The following is a 24,726-nucleotide window of genomic DNA, read 5'->3' on the forward strand; positions in this document are numbered from 1 at the left end:
AGGGGCTGGGGATTTAGCTCAGCGGCAAAAGCGCCTGCCTGGCAAGCGCAAGGTCGTGAGTTCGGTTCCCGGTACCGGAGAAAAACAAAAACAAAACAAAAACAAAAAAAAAAAACAAAACAAAAAAGAAATAGAGAGAAGTTACTATAATTAGATATGAAGAAAAAATACTACTCTATGAGGATTTACATAAGGGCAATATTATCTTGCAAAATATCTTCCTAGAAAGATTTTTTTAAGAATGAAAGTTTTTGTTAGTATTTTATATTCACAAATTCAAGAAAAAGAAAGAAATTTAACAAATTTTGAAGTCTAAATCATCCTAGAAAACAAAGTTAATATTGTCTTGGTTACAAGCTTCCTATTTCTAAGTTCACACCTGCAAACTGCACTATTTTCTGTATTTATCTTTTGAAAAATTAGTAATTTTGATACTCAATAGTTGTATCAAATAAATCAAATTTTGATTCACTTAATGAGTTAATAAGTAAATTATGTTTCCCCAAATCCCAAGGATAGTATTGGTTTATGAACTATATCTTTAAATGATTATCTATTAATGTGGAATTATGGCAACAAGTGCACGATAATTAATTAAATTTTCGTCCAAATAGTAACCATACGAGAACCTTTTAAAACCTCTTTGATGTTTTGGCATTGTAACATTGTAACTTTTATTGTAATTACATTAGATTGCCCCTACATCAGACAATGACTTTGGACGATATAACTGCACAGCCACTAATCGTATAGGAACAAAATTTCAAGAATATATTCTTGCCTTAGCTGGTAAGTACACCACTATTTTTTTGAGATCTAATACAATATTACCGTGAATGCATGAAATTTTAAGTTGATAACATAGTATTTAATTTTTCATGTCAAAAATATTTGTTACATTTTCATAAGTTACAAAACCAGTACTTAAAACTTTGAATAATTATATTTATCATATACAGAGAATTTAATCTATTTATTGATTAAGATTGATTTTAATTCTGAATCTTGCGTTCCTAAATTTATGAAATACTTGTGAAAGTAAGTAAAATGTTTTAAATCAAAGCATACTTTAAATAAAGTAAGAATTAATCAAAAAATTTGAAAAATAAAAAATTCAGAAAAAATGAACCATGGCTAACTGATTTTAAACTTCTAGATTTTAAAGAACAAATTGTAGTCTGACTTTTAAAGAAAAATGACAATTTAAGTTTACATACCTTGCTGAAAAGTTTCTTTTCAGGTGTACAAATATTGCTGTTCTTTAAAGCTTAAACATTTGAAAATAATTTGAAATCAATGTGATATATATATATATATATATATATATAGAGAGAGAGAGAGAGAGAGAAAGAGGATGCTATTATGTTTAACAAGAGTAATTAGAATTCTGAAAAATAATCATTTTTGACTTTTATTAATAATGTTTGGCATACATATTGATTACATTCATTGTGAATAATTGGAACTTGTACATAACACACTTTTTGAAAATATTTGATTTCTATAAATAACTCCTATAACTTAGGTTCAAAATGTCCTAAAGGTAGATAGAGAAATATCAGAAAATTCCTGTCATTTACATTTTAATAGAATCATATCTTCAATGATTTCTTAAATGTAACTAGTTTTATATATTTTTTAGAAAGTTAATTTTTGTTTTTCTGTAAATATATTCTCTTATTTGAAAAAGCAACCGGAAATTTTTTTACATTTGAGAATTTACAGTAAGAGCATAATACTCAGATTAGTATGCAACTTGGAAAACCAATTTTTATTTAAGTTTTTCTTGATCAGATGAGAAGGGAGAAAAAACTGTGTGGAAGGAATTAAAAGTCAGAGTTAGAAATGAAAATGTTAGAATGAGATGAAGTTACAATAGGAGAAAGACAATGGAGCAAGAGGTGAAGAAAAGAAAAAAAAAACTATTTTCTACCATGAAGCCGTTAGAAGACTACTTCCATTGAAAATCACGGGCAATACAGTATCTGCCTTTGAGAATATAAGGAAACCATTACAGGCCAATTAATTCTTAGAAAATTGATTTCATAAGTTGAGAAAACATTAATCAGTATGAGTTGAATCATCACCTGCCATTACTCATATTAATTCAAAATATTAAAAATAGGTGAACTTCTACTAGTATGATCTTCTGACATTTACATGTATGATTGTATATATAAATGTATTTGTATCAGTACCTTATTATTTATTACCTTTGCTTACAAATGATTTATTTTTATGTATTTAGGATGACTTAAGAAATGAGAAGTATTTTTTTAGGGTATAAAACTTGTAACCCTGGAGAAAACAGGAATAGATCATTATCTTGATGAGATTTAAACAATATACTGTAATTATATTCAGAGAAAATATTTAATGTTTGTGTACTTTCATATATGCCAATACTTACCTTAATATTTTTCATTGTAAAATATATATTATTATTCTCTTTTTAATTAGTAGACTAGATATTTTCCTCTGCTTAACCATAATAGAATCTTGACATTTTCATTTTATCAAAAAATTAGGAAGTTATGAAAAATATTTTTTAAATGATCCAATTTTCTTTTTAGTCCATGTTTGTAAAATTATAACCTGAACATTTCTTTCAGAAGAAGGTAGATTGAATTAAATTAATAATTAATATGTAAAAATTAATTAACAGTGAGCCTTCCTGAAGAAGCACTTTTAGTTTTGGTTTTTCTCCAGTACCGGGAACCGAACTCATGACCTTGTGCTTGCCAGGCAGGCGCTTTTGCCGCTGAGCTAAATCCCCAGCCCCCCAGAAGCATTTTTAAACATCAACATTTATAAATGTGGTTTAGTTGATGAAACTTTTATTTTATATTAATATTTCTTAAAAAGGTTTATTCTTTTCTGCAAAATTCACATGTTGAAAATATGAGAAAAAAACAAAAAATATCAAGTACACACAGATATACATAAATATCAGAGTCTGAAATTTGATCAGCTTACTTCACCTAGTAACAAATGATTACTTTGTGTGCAATATTTTACCCTGGAAGAGAGCACATAAGTTCCAAGGGGCAGTAAAGAGATAAAACTTAGCATGAAAAAATGCACTTTACATTCAGTGAATAATGTAGAAAAGATCTAGCTTTTTAGTGTTCTTTATTTCAAAATCTTCTCTTTACTCTCTTCCCTTCTTGTTCCATTCCATTTTCCCTCTTGATTACTTAAATCTTTCCTCTGAAGAAGGTACGAGTTTATGTGAAGGAAACATAGAGCATAATAGCAACCGTGTTTGAGTTTCAGAGCCTCAGTAAAGGGAATGGAGAGGAGGTAGCCTCCAGGAATTCAGTGTGGAGTGTGACACCGGGCAGAGTAAGAACGGTGTCTGTGTGCTACAGCAGGAAGAGGACTGGTGGAAGCTGATCAGTGTTGGAGGTGTCCACAGAACTTGGGTACTTGGGGGAAGTGTGGCAGTGATGGATAATTGATTTTTGCTTCCAAAGACACTCATAAAATGAGAATAAAGTAGCAGTGTGAAAAGAGATATGTAGTTATATCAACTTAAGGAGACAAGAGTTACAAGTAGGGAAAGATCACAAACTAAGATGATGTTATTCTAATAGCTATTGGAGGTTTAAGCATGAACTATGGTTTTAATGTACATAGATGGATGCACAAGATAGAAGTAATGAGAGGAGTGTGTGTGTGTGCACGCGCATTTGTGTTTGCTGAACTATTGCTACAGGAGATCATTTTAAAATAAAATCTGGGCTAGTTTTATCCACTGAAAAAGTTGAGGATTCAGAACACCGTTACAAAACAAAAGTTTGTTTCTAAATACCATTGTTAAATGGTTCATTTTACATGCAATTTTACAATGCCTTGGTAATTTACTTTTATTTTGCTAACGTTATTTTATGTATTTAAATTGACATGTAATACTGTATGCTTTTCTCTGCACTGTGCAGCATTGTGTAACATTATTAATTCATAAATAATGATAATTAGATAATTAATCATTTTTGTATAAGAGCAGTTAACATCTACTGTATTAATTTGATTTTAATTTTTTTTGCAAGCTCATGCTTGACAAGTACTCTCCCTAGTTTTCTTTACTATTTTCAGGAATAAACTATATCTTTTCCAGTTACAGAAATTTTCTTGTACTGTAGATCTCCTATACTTTATTCTTCCTCTTTAATTATAAACATATATCTTGAGCAACATGTTCCTTTCCCTCTTTTCTCCCTAACAAGCCCAACTTCTAGAAATTGTCATGATGTACACTACTTCTCTGACATTATTTTGTATTGCATACATGAGTGAAAACATATTATTTACTTTTCTGTTCTTGGCCCTTTTCACTTAAGATGAAGTCTTCTAGTTTCATTCACATTGTCATAAATGGGTGATTTACTCCTTTCCTCTGGTACAGTAGTGTTACAGTATGTATACACACCACCTTTTCTTTATCTGCCTGATGATGAGCATTTAGGTTGTTTCCATATCTTGGCTCTTGTGACTAGTGCTGAAATAAACATAGGGTTTCAACCATCTCTTCCACGTAGTCAATTCATTTCTTCTGGGTAAAGAATACTGGCACTGCTGGATGATGTGTTAGTTCTATTTTTTAACTTTCTGAAGAAATTCCATATTGTTTTACACGATGGCTATATTAATTTACATTCCCGCTGACAGTATACATGGGTTCCCTTTCTTCCGCATCTTGGGTGACACTTACTTGTTATCTTTAGTATTTCTATTAATAGGGAGTTTTAACTAAGGTGTGGTTGTGACTCATTATGGTCTTGAATTATTTTCTCTTAGGATTAATAATGAACATGTCTAATTGGGCATTTCACACCTTTTATAATTCCATATTTTTTTCTGTTCAGTTATCTCAGTTTTATATATTTTGTATATTAATCTCTATCAGTGTAGAATTTGCAAATATTTTCTGTCATTCTCAAGGTTGTTTCTTCACTCTACATAGTTTATTTTGTAGTGAAGAAGCTTTAATTTTATATATTTCTATTTGTTTATTTTGCTTGTTTCTTTTTTTCTTGAAGGCTTACACAAAAAATTATTGCCCAGAATGATGCCCAAAACATTTTCTTATGTTTTTCTGGTAGTTTTAGAGCTATAGGTTTTACATTGAAATCTTTAATATATTTTGATTTAGGTTTTCTACATTATTAGAAATAATGCTCTCATTTCATTCCTCTTCATGTGTATTTATTTCTATCTTGTTACAGTGGTCTACATGCCAGTGTTCATGCTCTTACTGTGTTGTTTTAGTTATTACAGCTGTGTATCATATTTTTATAGTACTGTAACTTCTACCTATAACTATTAGGAGAACAAAAGAAATAATATGCTACAAAATTTGAAAGGAGGGAATCAAATTGATTTTGCTTACAGGTTACATGATCTTGTATATAGAAAATTTTAAATACTATATAAAACTGTTATGACTAATAAATGAATTGAGCAGAGTTTCAAGACACAAAATAAACATGTAAAAATGTGTAGCATTTCAAAGTAGCAAATTACTTGGAAAAAGAATAAAGAGAACAATTCCATTTACAATAGCTATAAGACTAAAATACCTCATAAGCAGTTAACCTAAGATGTAAAATATCTCTAGAATTGAAACTACAAAACATTGTTAAAAATGTTGGAGGAAATGCAAAGAAATGGAAAGATATCCTCTCCTCATGGATTGGAAGAATGATACTGTTAAGATGTCTATCTTATTCAAAGTGATATACATATTCCATATAATCCTTAGCAAAATAAAATACCAATGACCTGCCTCACAAATCATACTGTTCTTATAGGACTAAAAGATACTCCAAGTCATCAAATCAATCTACCACAAAATAAAAGTGTCACTTAAAAATGTTCTTACCAAAAGGCCCTTGTTCCTGTTTTACAATGATTAGCTACTTTCCCTTTTTTCACACTAGTAGTATATTCAGATATATACTTCAAAGATATTCTTTAGGGGCTGGGGATTTAGCTCAGCGGCAAAGCGCCTGCCTGGCAAGTGCAAGGTCGTGAGTTCGGTTCCCGGTACCGGAGAAAAACCAAAAAAAAAAAAAAAAAAAGATATTCTTTATATTGCTCATTCCCATTTTGTGATTTTTTTATTAGAGAAACACATACTTGAAGCTCTTCTTGAATGTTTTCCTTCATCAATGCATTTATTACTGTCCACTGCTTTCTCATAAGAACTTATGTAGTACCACTGTGTTTATTAGCTCCTTTTCATTTGTTGACCTCTTTGATTTCATCAGAATTAAGTCAGAGAACAACTCCTTCATTATTTCTCTATACTCTATGAAATAAATGTATCAGCAAAGCAGATGTTTTGTTTTAATATTCATAATTTGATCAAACTATGCCACCAGTTATGTATGTATAGCTATCAAAATGTTAACTTATATGCAGGCAACATTTTTAGGACATTAAGTGAAAATAATACTCCTAAATGTTCTGTGATATACATCCATAAATTTGCCCCCACAAATACAATTCTAAAATTCATATAATTTATACTATTTTCCTTGTGAGGAGGTTAATTCCTAAGAAGTATAATGTGCAAAAATTTTTCGGGCATTCCAGAGTATTCCTATCTGACTTGTAGACCATGGCAACTCTTCTGCACTATTACTCAAGGCATATATTTCTATGAGGAAAATTCATATTGTACCTATTACAAAAAGCACAGTGAGACGGTGGATAGTTATTAAGAGAAGTGGCAAAATTTTATTCCCTGGCTAATCATTTACTACATGCTTAGTGTATTCCAGGTTCTTATTTATGTGTTTCACATTATTTGATTCTGCTGGTAACCTCAGCAGTGGCTATTACTCTGACTTCCATTTAGAGAGATAAATACTCATATGTGAAAAAAATTGAGAAATTTTTTTCAAGGTTGCAGATTTTGAATCCATATATCCTATCACATGTCCAGTCTTTGAATCCAAAATTATATTGGTGCTAATCGAGGAGAAAGCAAATTATAATGAAGCAAATACATTTGTATAATTCCTATTTTTCCATTATCTCATCTTATGGTGGTCTTTGTTATATATTGGAAGATGAAAGGTGCTAGGAAGTAATTTAGAAAAGTATGCTAATAGTAAGAAGAGCTCTACTTGTGGACCTGAACATCCATGAATACAATTGAATTATTGGGCTGTGTTTCTCTTTTCCAATATGGAGTTCTGTTTGCATACACTTATGTAAGTTAGGCAACCCAGAATATTGAGAGAAAGATTGCAGAGACTAAGACTGATGTTGTTAAGAGAGGGAAACTCCTATATGTCCTCTTCAGGGAAATGCAGTAATTAAAGTGGTTCTTCAGAAAGATTGATCTTGCATTTTCCAGTCACATGAATTGAAGTTTTGTGGCAAATCAAATAGAAAAGGAAGGCGAGAGCCACTGTCCTTGCTAACAAAGTCAGAAAGGGTCAGAATATGGGTACCAACATCGGAAAAAAGGATAAAATAGCACAAAGTATAATGCAGAAATTATTGAAATAATGTGGAAATTAATTGTAATGTATGCGACAAAAGACTCTAAGATGGTCACGAGACAGTTGACATGAAAAATGAAAAAGAGATATTGATTATAGGATGTCAGACTCTATTGGATATGCTCTGTATCTGTATTTTTTCATATTTTTAAAAATTGATAGGTAAAATTGTATGTAATGATTGTGTACATCATGCTCTTTTGAAGTAATGCACATTGTGGAAAATTTAAATCTAACTGATTAAAGTATGCATTGCTTCACAGATTGTATATTAGCTTTAATTTCTGGAATATATAATTTATCAACTATTTCTTCAGAACTCCATTCATACCACTTGGCTCAATGTTGCATTATATACATAGATATATTTATAAATATATGTCTGTGCAAAATATTTGATTCTTTGTCAAGAAACTTATAATTCAGTAGTCAGTCCATAATAGATTGTATATAATTTTAGAAGTCAAGATGTAGCTGGCCATGCACAATCAGAATGTAAATAATGTAAAAATACCCAAGATCTAGAAGTTATAAATATACTTTTTCTTCTAACCAGATAGCAGAAAAAAGGAGGAAAAAACTTGAAAAGGCAGGGTAAGAATCAGGAGATCTGAAAAAGGACTATAGGTTCAAAAAAGGATAGCCAGTGGCCTGCGTGCAAATGACGCTAATATTGCACTAAAAACACACATAGATTTATTCTTTGTAGGTGCACTGCATCAGTTCACACAGCTTACTCTAGAGACAGAGTAAGAAAGGGGATCATGTATAGGTCATATCATCATGAGTGAGAGGATGTATCCCTCTTCATCCCCTAGTATGTCTTATCTTTAGTAGTGCTGCATGTCCTCAAACTGAGGATCATGATTATTATAAAGTCCAATTTCAAGCTAATGGACAAAAGACAGTTGTTCAGTGTGGGTTGAAGGACTGTCAGGCATGCCAGGTAACCCATGCTGGTTTGTGTTCCTCCCTGTTCTTGGATAGGCAGAACCAATTCAGTGAAAATTGCCATATTTCCAAAATTGTTATACAGAGTCAGTGCAATTTTAAGCAAAATACCAATGTCATGACTCATAGAAGTAGTGAAAATAATCCTAAAGTTCATATGGAATCAGAAGAGACCCAGAATAGGAAAAGCAATTCTGGGCAACAAGGGCAAAGCAGCATGCATCACAATCCCCTATTTGAAGTTATACTACAACGCTATAGTGAAAAAACAAACAAACAAACAAAAAGCAAAACAAAATAACACAAAAAATCAAGTTATCAATGGAACAGAATAGAAGATGCAGAAACAACTCCAAGCGCACTTAGTTATCTTATTTTGACAAAGGGATCAAACACTTTTACTGGAAGAAAGCCAGCCTTCTTATTAAGTGGTGCTGGGAAAACTGGCTTTCCACATGCTAAAGATTGAGCGTAGACCCATATCTTTCACCATGCACTAAACTAAAATTGAACCAAAAAATCTAAATATAAAAACAAACAATCTAATGGAAGATGAAATAGGCAAAACTCTAGAAGAATAGCTGTAGGCAAAGACTTCATGAACAAAACTCCGATTGCACAGGAAATATTACCAAGAATCAACAACTGGGATCACATCAAATTAAAACTTTTTGCACAGCAAAGGAAGCACGAATAGATTGAAGAGATAACCCACAGAATGGGAAAAAAAAATCTTACCAGCTACTTCTCAGATAGGACTAATATACAGAAAACATAAAGAACTAAAAAAAACACATCTTCCAAATGAAAAGACTGAGCTCAAAAAATGTCAACAACATCACTGGTCACTCAAGAAATGAAATTGAAGACAATGCTGAGATATTGAGATTGCACCTCACACCATAAAGAATGGCTACCATCAAAAAATCAATAACAAATGCTGGTGAGGCTGTGGTGACAAAGGATCCCTGAAAGTTTATTGTAGCTAAATGAGATAAATGATATAAATGATGGTATAACTGACAGCCTGCAGTACTATTTAGTTCAGAAAACTAATATTTTACCTAACATTAATGTTTTGCTCATATTTAGTAATAAATGGCATAAAATATGCTTTTACAAAATATTGTGTACAGAAATGCAGAGAGATTATTTTTACATTTGTTATTCTTTTCTTTCTCTATGTCTGTCTCTGTCTCATTCAAACACACACAAAAGCTTGTTTCACACACTTGCACACATCAAGAAGCCTATTTTCCTTGACTTTAAAAAATGTTTATACAGCACAGAAATTTCAGATTTCAAATATTTCCTCAATAAATATTTAACAGTTTATTTCTTGAATAGTTTACTGTTATTTTCTGTAGTAGAAAGTAACTCATCATTTACTGTTCCAATTTAAAGAGCTCAGCTAGGTGTTAAGTAAGCTTTGTAACTGAAACAAGTTGTGATACAGGTAGCAAATTTCTTTTACTCCTAATTTCCATGAGCATGTAAGCCTTTCTAATGACCATTCAGATGACTTGAGCTGTGTTTCTTTGTGTTTGTCCCTTCATAGACGTGCCGTCCAGTCCCTATGGAGTGAAAGTGATAGAGCTGTCACAGACCACTGCCAAGATTTCTTTCAACAAACCAGACTCCCATGGAGGTGTGCCTATTCATCACTACCAAGTGGATGTCAAAGAAGTGGCATCAGAAACCTGGAAAATAGTACGCTCCCATGGAGTTCAAAGTGAGCATTCAGCACGTACTCACGGTTCACACGAATGTCCCGTAGACCTGCATGATTAGCTTTATGTTCCTTCCACATAGTTTTATTTTTCATTCAGTGTAGTGGAGTTGGAAGAATTTTTCACAGCTTATGCCCCTTAAGTATAACTTAAAACAAGTCACCATCTTTCATTGTATTATTCCTTTAGGCTGTTGTTGTTTTTTAGATGCCAAGAATGGAAACCAAAGCATTGCACACCCTTGGCACTGAGCTATACCCTCTCCCTCCACCTTTCCTTAAGATGGAAGAGCTTTGTAAAATCATGGAAATTTTATTCCCAGGGAAATCTTTCCTTTTAAAATTCCTAATATATTAGATCTGATGTCTAAATATTATGAAACATGAACTTATTTTCCATTAATATTTTTCGCAAATAGGTGTGAAATTCACACCTACAAAATTTAGGCCGGCTGTTTATACATTCATGTAAAATTCATCAGTCTCCTAAAATCTCTTTCAAAACTTTTAAATATGTGTTTTGAAAATTCAAGGTTTTAATCATAAATTGAACTTTTCTGTATAATGTTATTAACTGATTCTGAAAACCACAAAGGATTTAGATAACTTATATTCACCAATGTAGAATTTAATCATGTTGTGAAAACATAGTTTTATTTTCTTATTGTAAAGAGAAGTTACAGTAGGAAACGATAAGAAATTGCCCATGTTAGACTCAGCTGATTAAACATAGAACTTTTAGCAGAGCTTTGAGCAAGAGTCCCAGCTATGGGGACCCTGAAGGCCAGGCTGGGCCCCAATAGCACCACAGTGTGATTCAGGGACACTAGCAGTGGTTCAGGGCAGGAGAGGAGCTTTATATGGACATGCTGGCAGCACAGATGAAGAGAGGTAAGATCAGTTCCTGAGAGGCTTACAAAAGCTTTGGGGTTTTATAGAAAAGGGAAACAAGGACAAAGTTGGGGGAAGGGGTGTTGTGTAATTAGGATTTTGTACATTTGGCAGTTTAGTTCATCCTGCTAAAGTTCTCTGGTTGATAAGTACAGCAATACCTGGGTTCACAAACAATTCAATTTGCGAATAATTTGGCTCACAAACAAAAGCATTTGGTAAAAATTTGCTCCCATCTGGGAACTCCACATCAGACGATTATTTTCCCCATTCTGACACGTGGCTGCCTCTCACTGAGGCTGCAGTTGAGGCCAGATCTGACACACTTGCTGTGTGAAGCTATTTTGTGTGCGTTTCACCACATACGGTACTGTGCAATATTATTCAGTCCAGCCTGGCTCCAGAGAAAGTGCAGAGTGGTAATGAAGGTGAGAAGAATGTGCACACAATGAAGGCAAGGAAAAAGTGCAGGACATGAATGGTAAGATTTTGAGGAAAACATCCATTGAATTAAAAAAGGAGACTGTACAAAAGCATGCACATGGTGTTTGTGGGACTGTTCTCGCTGCATAGTACAAGATGGCAAAGTCCACGATCTTAACCATATCTGAAGAATAAAAACGCCCTCAAAGGGGCAGAGGATGCAAGTGCTGGAAGAGGGGGAAAAATTTTATTAATGTGGTTGAATGAGAAACAGTTGGAGGTCATCACATTAGCGAAGCTAGAAGCTATGAAAAAGCCAGGAAATTGTGGTGATTTACTGACAGAAACCCTCTACAAATGCAGTAAGTGAAGAATTTAAAGCAGTAGAGGGTGGTTTGTTAAATTCCACAAGTGATGTGATATCTCCAGTTTGTTAAACCTGGTCAGGCTTCCAATTCTGGCAAAACTGTTGCAGAAAACTACCAGAAAGACTTCACAGAATTCATGAATCCAGAAGGATATGTTGCTCCAATGTGTTCAACTGCGATGAAATGGCTCCTCTGGAAGAAGCTGCCATACAGAATCTATATCACGCTGGAGGAAAAGGCACTGGTGGTGCACAAGCCAATAAAGGGAAGACTGACCCTTTTGCTGTGTGTGAACATGAGCATGCATCTAAAGATTAAGCCACTACTGGTGGACCATTCCACCACCCCAGGTGCACTCAACAGAATACGAACAAGGCCATCCTGCCTGCCATGAGAAGGGCCAGTGTGAAAGCGTAGGTCACATGGCACTTGTTCATGGAATGGCTGCACAAGGTGTTTATATATACCATTAAGAAATACTTTGTGACAACCAACTGCCTGAAAGGCTCCATCTTTTGATGGACAATGCCCTGGTACACTCTGCAACCTTGGCGGATGATCTGGATGCTAAGTATGACTTCATAAATGTAAAGTCCCCTCTTGCTGCAACATGACACCTCTTCATGGATCAGCAAGTGATCTACAATTTCAAGAAGACTTGGGGCTGGGGATTTAGTTCAGTGGCACAGCACCTGCCTGGCAAGTGCAAGGTCATGAGCTCCATTCCTGGTACTGGAAGAAAAATACAAAAAAAAAAACAAAAAAAGAAGACTGCACACAGAGGGGCCCTTCCCCAGGTGTTTGAAGTCACTAACAAATGACCTTGAGTCTGAAAGAGCTCTGGAAGAAACAGTTCAATGTCCTCCACTGCACCAATTTCACTGACAAAGCCTGGGAAGATGCCACGTATTGGCATTTAAACCCAGCCTGGAGGAAACTGTGGACAGATTGTGTGAAAGTGACACTGAAGGGTCTGATGCACAGGTAGTAAAGGAAATTGTGTCCATGGGCAAGACTGTGGGTCTGGGCATCAATGGTGCAGCTACAGAAGAGCTTGCTGAGGCCATAAAAAGGAACTGATGATGGAAGAACTTGCTTAACTCCAGAGTGCGCAGTGAAAGGAGCTAATGGGGAGCATTCCACTGAGGAAGAGGAAGACGGGGAGGAGGTGAGCAATGATGTGATAAAACCCACGATGGAAAAAAGGAAGGAGTGGCAGAATTTCTTTGAGAAGCACCACCCAACATAACAGTAATGAACAGTGTTCAGTCTGATGGACAGTACCACGGTCTCTCATTTCTAAAGAGTTATGCAGCACAGGAAAAATCACATAATGTTAGAAAAATTCTTCATCAAAATTGGCTGCAGCTAAGAGCAAAGAAGAGCAGAAACCCCTGAAAGAGATCTCCCCATTGTCCTCATGGGGGGACTCTCTCGCCAAATAATAACCTCCTTCGCACATACGTTCCTGTCCTCCATGCCCGAAGTTGCCTCAAACAAGGTCAGTGTTCTCTCTCTTCATACTGTACTCTAAAGTATTGTATTTTCTTTCATGTTTTTGCGGTTGAAAAAAGTACATATGGTCCAGAAAAGTTTAGTTTTGTTTATATCAAACCTTTTGGGAAATATGATTTGGTTTGCAACCACTTTGGTTTGTGACCAGAATCGTGGAACAAATTAAGTTTGTGAACTGAGGTACCACTGTATCTCAGGACTGGTTTACTGAGATTCATGGAGAATCATCACCACCTGAGGGACTAGTTTGGTTCCCAGGATGAGATGATGGCTTCTGCTGTGAGGACAGCCTCACTTTCCATCATGGACCAATTTGTCCTGATTGAGGGTGACTCATGAATGACCGTCTTCCTCAAGACTTCTTTTCTTGAATACAAGGTGACTACACATTTAGGACAATGGATCCCAGCCTTCTAGCCATTGCTCCAAGGCATTGTAAAAACTGTTAAGTGGATATTCCTGCAAACACTGGAAATCATTTCAGTTACTATTATCTTGATGTCCTCAGTCTTAAAGGAGGATGAGATGGACTATGTAAATTTAAGGGTAACAAACCATATAATACAGACACTCCTTGAGTGATGGGCATGCCTACATGTGGAGTTGAGCTGATAAGATAGATACATAACTGAAGGCAGGAATTTGAAGATTTGTCCTGCTTTTAGTTACCCACTGGGGATCTGGGAGGCTATCCTCTGTGTCCCTGTTAGAGAACTTACTAAATCATCCAAAAGATTAGCAACGAGGAGGTATGCATCTCACGCCCCACAGACTCATTCCTACAAGAGCCAGCCTTTATATGTACAATTATTGATCAAAGATCATATGTACAAGGCCGGGTTTCAATATTAAACTTTGGTCCTCCAGAGAAGAATGAGGAAACCAATCCATGCAAACATGGAGAATGGGCAAATGGAATTGTTTCTGTGTTATCTGTTTTGACATCTGATTATTCACTTTTCATTGAGGATGCATACAGATTTTTGATAGTAATATGAGACATATTACCCTATTAATCCTCAGTCTTTTACTGTACACTTCAAATAATGTCCCCTAACAGATTTTATTATTGCTTTTAATGATGTTATATTTAGGATAATAAAAATCCTCTATGCACATACAATATATCTTATGCGAGACCTGTAAAAGTCACATCCCCCTGCCCTAAATGAGAATGGCTAAAGAAAAAAGTACAACAACATGCCCTACCTCGCTCTTCTTTTACAGATATCCTAACGAGCACTTTAAATCAAGGCATGGTTATCAAAAAGTGCTGCATGAACTCAATTCAGTATAACATAAGCATTTTTTCAGTCCATGCACTGGTTAACCCTTTCTTTTTGAACCTCTCTGTTAGCTAGTAAAATCTTTGACACGTGCTATGCCCTTATGATCATCATAAGTATAAAGGAATCCAAATGAGGTTTCCACAGATCAACACTTACAATATCTAGTTTAGCACTCGCATCTTCTCTGATTTCTCTGACTCTGAGTGCTAGTGTCAAGGAGCTTAAAGATCATGTGAACAACATCTTCTCTTGGATGCGGGACAGGAGTCAAATACCTCTTATTTTTCTAGTGTTACAATTCTCTTTCAGCTGTGCCTACTGCCTGTGCTGTCTGTGGGACATGACTTCATGCTTTTAAGTACCTGCCTCTTAGGGTCGCATGTTAAGTGTCCATACTCTCTGGAGGGCTTTCTGGAGAAAATGATCTTGGACAGGATACTGCTGCCTTTAATTTCTTGAGATGCCCTTTTCTCTGCAGGAGGTTTTGTTTTAAGTGCGGTCAGAGTCCAGCAACTTTTTGCAATATCTTTTACCCCAGAGAAAAATTTCACAGTCTTACTAAGTTAAGAACTTAATTTCTTAAGAAATTTTTCATAAGAACTTAATTTCTACACAGCTTAATTTCATAAGAACTTAATTTCTACACAGCTGGCCTCTTTCTCTACTGTTCTTCTATTTAAAAATGGCACAGCACACAGACAAATATTCTGTAAAAACAAGTTCAAAAAGGAATGAATATATCCAAAAACATCCCTTGAGTTCTAGTCGTCTTGAACTATCTTTACTTTTCAGGAGGAACTTGGGTAAAGGGTATGACTGAGTCCTCTACAAGGTGAAAGACTCGCCAGTCTGATTTCTTTTTGCCTTTTAGAGTCAGGATTTTGCTATGCACTTCAGGCTCACCTTGAACTCACTTTGTAGCCCAGACTGGCTGCAAACTCACAGTGATACTACTGCCTCAGCCTCCTGAGTGCTAGGATACTCCCATTTCAGATGTTCTCCCTCTGGTATTTTGCTTACATATTGTGAGCCAGTGGCCTGTGTGCATGGTTAGAGTTTTGGGGCTGGGGCTGCAGGCCCAGGGTAGCCTCATATTCAGCCCTATAAGACATGCTTAGGCTTGTCTCAGAAGTTTTGTATTTGATGTCTCTTTCTTCCCAGTTTGAATTTTTCCAGTTGAAAATTATAGGACAGTAAGAAAATACTCATTCAGTATTCCATCAGCTTCTTATTGCAAGACTGATTCTATTCCTTCTATGTGAAATTGATTGCACCTTTGTCATTTGATTTGCTTAATGCTGAATTTACACATTATATCTCAGATGGTTCAATTTTATTTTATACATAAAACTCCATGGTTTTTTAAAAATATGTTTTTAAGGATTTCTCCCATTACTTCAATAATAGGCACGAATGAGCCAGGTGTGGTGGTGCATGCCTGTAATCCCAGTACTCAGGAAGCTGAGGCAGGAGGATCGTTGTGAGTTCAAGATCAACCTGGGCTACAAAACTAATAGCCATGAATGTAAATAAGTGACCAAAAAGAAACACAAGGGGCTGGGAATTTAGCTCAGCGCCAAAGTGCCTGCCTAGCAAGCGCAAGGTCATGAGTTCAGTTCCTGGTACCGGAGAAAAACAAACAAACAAACAAAAAGAAACACAAGTATGATGCACTGTCAAGGAGACAGGCTGGGTAATTTAACTCCATGTGGACCACTCCTAACATTGAAGGGAATCTATGTTTGGGACTGTGCTTTAGAACAAGGTATCCTTTCCAAAGATAGACAAAAGATGCTTGCTGCACCAAGCGTGCTTTGCACCTCTCCTGCATCTCTGACAATGATCTGCATGCTGTTACTCAGCAGTATACAAAGAGATGAACAGAGCTGAAATTTCTGCAAAAGGGAACATAGCCTTGATGAAAGAGAGGGGAATCTGGTCTGAGTTGGAGGCGTGAAACTGGTTGGGTTCAGCTAAGGGTGGAGAGTGATTTACTTGAAGAATACATATCCTTAGTATAAACTACCTTGGGCTAACGCAGGCAGTGCTTTGATACTTCTACCCCATCCTTTATATGTAAGCTTCTCTAAGAAAGGCATAACTGGTCAAGACAGCTCCCTATATCTGAAAGAGACCTTATCTGTCTTCTGACTTTATTCTCTTCAACTAGGCAACAGGAGGGATTCTTATATCTCATTTTAAATTCAGCATTAAGGAAAAGCAGTATTGTAACTGGCCAATACTTCTATCTAGAGTCCTGTTGCCATTTTTAAGTGAAATTTTTTGTTCCCAGAAAAGACAGGATTATGTTTTTTTCCTGACAGATTGAGTTGATATAGCATGTTCTTGGTTATCAAAAATACCCTTGTAGCTTTTAGATTTTGAGTCAGTGAATATTCACGATGTGTAGAAACGTGTGGTTCACACTGTACAATCTCAAACAAAGCGGAGTGCTGTGTAAGTACACGTGGGGCCAAGAAGGGCAGCTCCAGCTAAGCCCTTTATGAGTACAGATGATTTCATTCATTTCTCGTAGCTTTGTTGCCTGTAAGGCACATATTAACTTTTTAAAAAATACAGTTGACTTTTAAAACTAAAAAATGAGAAAGATAATACGTCCTGCAATGCATGTGTCTATGCATATATAAACATGTATATGCGCACCACAGTATTTTCACCTTCATTTATTTTGCAGTACTCTGAAGACCTTTCAGTTGTAAAGAATCTCTGGCTATTTGTTATCTCATCCAAAATGCAGATTGGTACAATATTAATTTGTAAAGAAATACCTCACTTAATACATAGCAATGTAGTTAGTAAGTACTACATTTGAAGAGAAATTAATCTCTGTTTTTTGTAAGCTTACGTTTATCAAGGTTAGAAGTATATACATGAAATGGCTAGGTTTTTTATCAGCTTCATGAAGCAAAATCCAAAATATTGCCTAAGATTTGTTAATTTCTGCAGTTTCTTTTGTAACCAAGGTCACTTTTTATTGACTAAATTAAGTTTCTTGCTACTACAGAAACATTCTATTGAAACGTTTCCTGCTGGGGACTTGCCGTATATCTTGAGAGTTAAATTTCTCCTAATTTATTTACTTCTGCCATATTCTGCACAGGTAGACTTCTAAAATGATCACGTTGTTCCTAATGAGACAAAATACCCAGGCTCAACTTATTAACATTATTAAAGACAGCTAAAATGTTCTAAATGTTGTATTCTAGTTTAGTGATTGTGCTAAGTACTAAAAATTAAACCAATACAGTTTGACCCAAAGGTGAAGATAATCAATATTAAGGAGAAAACCAAAGCAACATGCATTGTTTAGCAACATATCTGTAGGTTATATATTAAATAATAGTGAAGCTGAAATTCAAACCCAGTATGACTCTAAAGCTATGCTACTGAACACTGTATGTTTTTAATGCTTTATCTAATTTAGAACGAGAAAACAGAATACAAGTGACTGCCTCGTTTAATGTATTGCTGTGTTTCTCAGAGACACATAAAAATGTAATTTGTATGTGTTCCTGTTGCAAGATGCACCGGGAAGGTAATTGTGTACAAAATTTATAGGGTAATTTGTCTGCCCTAGTTAAATGTGAATTTGAAAGTTGAAACATCATCGTTATGTAGAATTTTATTTTTGTTAGAAGAGAAGAAAGTAGGAAAGGAATATGGGCCAAAGAAGGAAAGAATAAAGAAATTTTTCCATAAAACTATGAGACTTCTCAAGTGTACTATTAATCATGGAGTTCTGATAGGCAGTTGGCAGATCATAAAAATACAGAATATGAGTCTGTCTCAAAATATTTAAAAATTTGCACTTTTTATAAGTACAAGGCAGTGATTTCACTTAATAATTTTTAAGTTGTGCTAATCACATATCTTAAAGTTTTAAATACTTATGTAAATACAGTTATGCTTGCTTTCTTTGAAGCATTTGTTAGAAAATAGATTTAGGTTTATGTATGAAAGTACAGGTGCATAAGTTCATGAATATTTCAGCTCTCCATTATTTCTATTAGAATGACTTTATTTTATTTGAGTTGATTTTTAGTCATTTTTCCTTGTTTCATTGTTATAGATGTTTTCAAAACATCTATAACACATCATGTAGTATTATGTATGTGTTTCTATTTGACGCCATCATTCAGAAATATACATACATTTTTCAGTTTTTGTAATGTTACTTGACAGAAAAATTTTAGCATCAAAATTTTGTTAGCAGAGTCTAATCCTAAATCCCTCTTTAATCAATTTCTTATAAATTACACCGGATCATTCCGTATCTGCTCATATGTTTTAAGTACAATGGATACCTGACATTATATTCTTGTGCAAAGTTTAGGTGAAGCTCTATTGATCACTGATTGTATATGCAACTAATTGTTAAAGTATAGGAAACTGTGAATAAATCAGGTGTCAACAACTTGTACTATTTGAATGTACAATGCAACATTCTGACTTTTACTTTTGAGTGAGAAAAATATATTAAAATATAGAGAGAATTTTTGTAGTAAGAACTTATAGGACGTACTCATTGCCGTATCATTTAACATTTTGTTAGTGTGCTCTTTACACCTCATTCTGCACTTAATGAAGAGCAATTAATGATCTTACACAACAGCCATGATTTTTTCTGCTTTCAAAATACAAACTGAAAAATTACCATTTTAAAATATCAGATTATTTTTAACAGATTACAAAATAATTCTCTGTAATTGCTTAACTAGGGAGAATTATACAAAGAAATCCTTCCAAAGTAAACCAGTTATTCAGATCTAAATTGTAGTAGAAAATCTCTTTGTTCCTAAAAATTAGAGGGATTAATGTTATTTCAAACAAATGGAACACTCACTGAAAACTTTTACTTTGCAAATGCTTAGCATTTTCTCTAATTAAAGAATGTAATGACTAATTGCAGTTTGGAAATAACTGCACAGTAGGATTTTTCAATTCTTTCATTTCATAGTTTCACAAAACATTCTGTGTGACTTCAGGATGCAACTGAAATGTGTGTATCTTAATCCATGTATGGTCCTTTTAATATTGAATTTAGTTTATAAACTTATGGTTACATACATGCTGACTTTTTCTTCAGATTTTGATTTTGGTAAAGTTCATATTCATATAAATATCTGATAGAAAATCTACTTATGTACTGGAGAAAATTATTTTTAATTTGATGGATTTTTTTCATTTTAAACACACTTTTATATGGTTATTGAGAAGTATACACTTGAACATATATGATGGCTATTCCTTATAAATCAGCAAACTACATCTCAGCAGAAGGTTGAATTGGAAAAGAAGCAAAGATTTTTTGAGATCTTAGTTGCAAGTTTCAAAGTGCAAGCAATAGACAGACAAGATTTGAGAAAACTTAAGTTTTCATGTTTCTTTAAATAACAAATATAGAAATGAAAACTTCCTGTGGAATAAAGTCTCAAAGAATATTACTTTCATCTCAATAAAAAGCTGAGAATATATGTATTCACATATTCAAACACAGCACATTATATGTTCATCTATTGAGTCATGGGTTTAAACAGTGAACACTGAGAATTAGCTAATGAAATTTCAAAAATCTCTGAAAATGTAAGAGTGGCCTGAAGAAATATGTATAACTGTCATTGGCATAGTTGTACAATTAAAATGCTGTGCTTTATTGAAGACTATGGTGATAGTTAAATTTCTTTGTGCACATCTTCCTAAACATAGTGTTGCAGGTAACTTGATGTAGTGATTTGGGTTTTAATCTTTCTAAGAGCTTGACTTCAAAACACCGATCAAATGTTATTAGAATGAAATTTTTATTTAAAAATAATTATCTTCATAGAAGAGTATAGAGACAACTCTTATTTCTTTCTCTCATATCAGCATTGCATAGTATTTTTACCAAAATTACAAAATCATTGTGGGTGCATTAACAACTATACAATGGAATTCATTATAAAATGTTATTTCTAAAAAGCTTTTCTGTAATGCAGCAGTCTGTCCTCAAAAACGATTGATTAATGAATGAATAAGAAAGACCATATGATAATTTGTAACTGTTAAACTTTCACAATGGTATTCAATATGCGAAACTTCTTGTACTGTTGAAAGCCAGAGCGCTATCATGTTGTCATTACAGGGTGGAACAGCAGAGACAGAAAAGTTTTTTGTGTCCATTTCTAAAGGGCTTTATCCTGAGGACCTCATGATTTTCCAAAAGCCCTAAGCCCTGAAGCATTGACATTATGGGTTAGGATTTCAATAAATTTCAGTCACGGGACATTTGATCTGTAACACCACTGATAATGTAATTAATTGAGAGTTTATTCAGTAGCTTCTGAATTCTTCATTTGTAATTGAGAGCATATTGTATTTGTGTGGTGCTGTTCTATACACAGAATATATAATAATATAATAGAAAATGGTATCTTCATTAAATTGCTTACTTATTTAAAAATGCAAAATGGAGCTTTTAAAATTGAATTATAAAGCCTAAAAGGAAAAGTTATTATTATCAGTAGAAACATTTTATTAAATGTTCATTCTATAAATATTTGTTCCATGATCACTGAAGTTTATGAAATCTTTTTGTTGTTAGTATCTAATGAAGCCAATGATTATTTAAAATAAAACGAAAAGAATTAGAATTTTAACTCAATTAATATAGGAAGATCTTATATGGTCTACTCCCTGTAAATGGGGAGAGAGAGAGAGAGAGAGGCAGAGAGAGGGAGAATATACATTGCCAGGAAGGTACAACTGGACCTTTTTGTCTTAGTTTTTGTCATCTCAAAGATAATTTGCCATATGAGAATGAGTTATGGGTCGGGGATATAGCTCAGCAGCATAGCACCTCTCTGGCAAGGGCAAGGTCCTGAGTTCAATTCCAACACCCCGAAAAAATGAGCTATGTAAGCTTTGTCTCCCTAAATGCATAGAGAATTTTGCACATTTTCTTGTAGCGCCATTAAAAATGATTCAATAGATTGGTTAGAGTCTACATTACTTGAAAACTTTTTGGCAGCATAAAGGAACAACACCTCAGAGGAGGTCCCACATGCTGTATGCCCAGATCACCAGTTCAGGTCTTCTTCCTCTCTGGGTCTCTCTATACAGCCCCAAGAAATAGTGAACAGCAAAACAAATGTTCTCCTTTCTTTCAGTTTCATCATTGTGCTTGTTTTCTTGGTTGTAGATCATACCTTACTGTGCATATTCTTTGTATGATATATCATTAGGCATTTTTCATAGATGATGAATAAAGAATTCATATTGTAAAATCTCATGAATCTATGATTGTTACTACATTTAAAAACATGTAACATACCATGTTTTGAAATGTTGTAACATACTACTTACTAACAAGTCTATTTGGGCACAAATTCTGGTGATGAAAGTTTTTATTTCTAAGTAGTCAGTAAGAGATAAGCCCTTTTCCATCAGAGTAAGATGGTTGTCCTGTGTGAAGTTTCGTAGCTTTTCTATCTTCTCAGTAGCATCATTACAAGTTCTTTATAAAAACGTTTATTGTGCAGTGTCTCCTTTAGTGCAGTTTACAGTTTATAGTTGCCTGAGTAAAACTGGATTTCCCTCTATCACACTATTCAATTTCACTATTATAGAAACGATTTAAAATAATCAGTGTTTAGTCCTATAACCACTATAGACTTGAAATTTTTAATGAGTTTCAGGGTTTTAAGAAACTCCACAAAGAGTACTTTCTATGATTTCACTATTTCCACCATAAATGGGCTTGAGGAAAATAGGCTATCTTTTCTAAATTGCTATATTTCATATGGTAAAGGAGAAATTGACTGTAGAAATCATCTGCCTATGTAAAATGCAAGTGAAATAAACTCTTATGAAATGCAAAGAAAGGGGAAAATAAACCACACTAATTCCATATTTTCAGAGGAAAAATGTGCTAATGTGCATTTAGTAGAAAGGTTTCTGTATGTTAAAATTCAAAGCAAGTATATTTTGGGCAATTTTTAATTATACAAATAAAATGAAATAACTAAATTAGAGTATTATATATAATTGCAAATTTAATATATTCAAACTATAAAGATCAAGTATGAAGGCACATAACTCGGGAAAAGTAAGTGAAATAATAGTTTTAATAAAGTTCCTTGTCTGATAGCAGTTCCACCACATATCTGTACAAGAGAGAAAAGTTGGAACATAATTCTATATTTAACTTGGTCTCTGTTATACAATAAAGTGTGTACATCAAGAGATCTTTAAATTTTTTCAGTAAAATTATTGAGCATTTTTCTTTCTATATAATTTAATGAATTAATACAGATGCTATGAAGAAATAATGTTAATTTATATAGAAAAAGTCTTTTGTGAGTAGTGAGAAAAAAGCATGCATATTTCATGAGTGCTTTATAGGAGTTTAATCTGCAGGAGGATGAAGGTATTCACAGTTCTGAGAAATGTAAAAACCTTAGAGCTGATCTCAGTGTGCAAATATTTACTCTCATCATCAATTTAAAATTCACCGTAAGTATATTTTCTAGAATGTAACGTGTGCATTCCTCACTGCAGTGAAGAACCTCTGGGTGGATTCTCTATTAGGACCCTTTTCAGTCAATTTTACTGATACTAAAATTTGGGAGATATTTAAATTTTTATACATGTAAAAATTTTGAAATTATGGCTTAAATGCTATAAGCTTTATTTGACTTTATGATTGTTGCTGTTTTTATCACCATTAACTCGTTTTGTATTATAGTCTAGAAATCCACCCTGATGTAAAGGAAGAGAGGAGAGCCTTTCCTTTATTTGTTGATGCTTTATGTCACAAACGTTCTGAGGCCCTCCTTCAACATTAGTATTATAGAGATGATAAATGCCACAGACCTTCATGATAAGAAATAGTTTCAGAGACTGACAGCACTCTAGTTTGCAAATTCTTCGTTCCTTCGTTCCTTTGTTCCTTCGTTCCTTCCTTCCTTCCTTCCTTCCTTTCTTCCTCCCTCCTTTCCTTCCTTCCTTTCTTCCTCCCCTCCTTCTTTCCTCCCTTCCTCCTTTCTTTCCTGCTTCCCTCTTTCTCTCTCTTTATTTCTCTCTCTCTCTCTCTCTCTTCCTCCAACAATTAGAAGGTGTCATCTTAGAGAAGACTTGATGTAAACAAAGGGAAATACTCTGAAGAAAGGCAGGATTGCGGAATTTGAAGTTCAGCCACATGGTCACTGCCTGGAGAGTAACTGAATATGAAAGAGCTTTAAGAAGTCATGCAGGGTCCTGAGAACCACCAGCAGGAATTTTCATCATTCTCACTTCCAAGGTTCACTCTTAAGATATTTTTAGTTTCTTAACCTAGATCTGTACTTTTTCCACGTATTGATGTCTGGGAGCCTTACTGATAAGTTTAAATTAATACATTGGTTTGATTTTTCTCACTACCTTTTAAGAAAATCCTTGTTACAGAGTGTATGAAAGAACAAACCATTAGGATGGATAAAGATAAATCAGAAGGTATTTTACATTTCTCTATTCAAATGATACAAACAACAATTTGAATAAAAATTGAATAAAATCTAGAAAATCCTGCAATATATCCACTTGTATTTATGTAATGTATTCCTATGCATGTTCATCTATCTGTGCTTATCAGTGCGCTCAATGTGTCATAAAATCATACCATTATTCTGTGTCTTCTGTCATGCTCTTACATGAATATTTGCTACTTTAAAGCTGGAGTACTTCTGATTCCAAACTTGCTCTGCCTTTCTCTTTCTCCTCTCCTCCCATCTCCTCTCCTCCCATCTCCTCTCCTCTCCTCTCCTGTCCTCTCCTCTCACTCCTCCCCCTCCTCTCTCCTCCCATGGCTGCCTCTGTTCCTTTCCCTTCCCTTCCCTTCCCTTTGCTTACCTTCCCCTCCCCTCCCTTCCCTTCTTTTCCCTCCCCTCCCTTCCCTTCGCTTCCCTTCCCTTCTCTTCTCTTCTCTTCTCTTCTCTTCTCTTCTCTTCTCTTCTCTTCTCTTCTCTTCTCTTCTCTTCTCTTCTCTTCTCTTCCCTTCCCTTCCCTTC

At 34.3% G+C, this 24,726-nt stretch overlaps 1 protein-coding gene across 2 annotated transcripts in view; it reads left to right on the plus strand.

Annotated features, from left to right (window-relative positions):
- Ncam2 (neural cell adhesion molecule 2) overlaps nt 1-24,726 on the plus strand; it is a 490,334-nt gene that overhangs the window by 391,490 nt on the left and 74,118 nt on the right. For both annotated transcript variants that reach the window (XM_005375584.2, XM_005375585.2), the window contains exons 11-12: nt 693-789; nt 10,027-10,200. In XM_005375584.2, coding sequence (XP_005375641.1) covers nt 693-789; nt 10,027-10,200 — 271 coding nt within the window. The remainder of the gene's footprint in view (nt 1-692; nt 790-10,026; nt 10,201-24,726) is intronic.

This window comes from Chinchilla lanigera, unplaced genomic scaffold (genome assembly GCF_000276665.1).
Source record: "Chinchilla lanigera isolate Chin_1 unplaced genomic scaffold, ChiLan1.0 scaffold00006, whole genome shotgun sequence".
Lineage (NCBI taxonomy): Eukaryota > Metazoa > Chordata > Mammalia > Rodentia > Chinchillidae > Chinchilla > Chinchilla lanigera.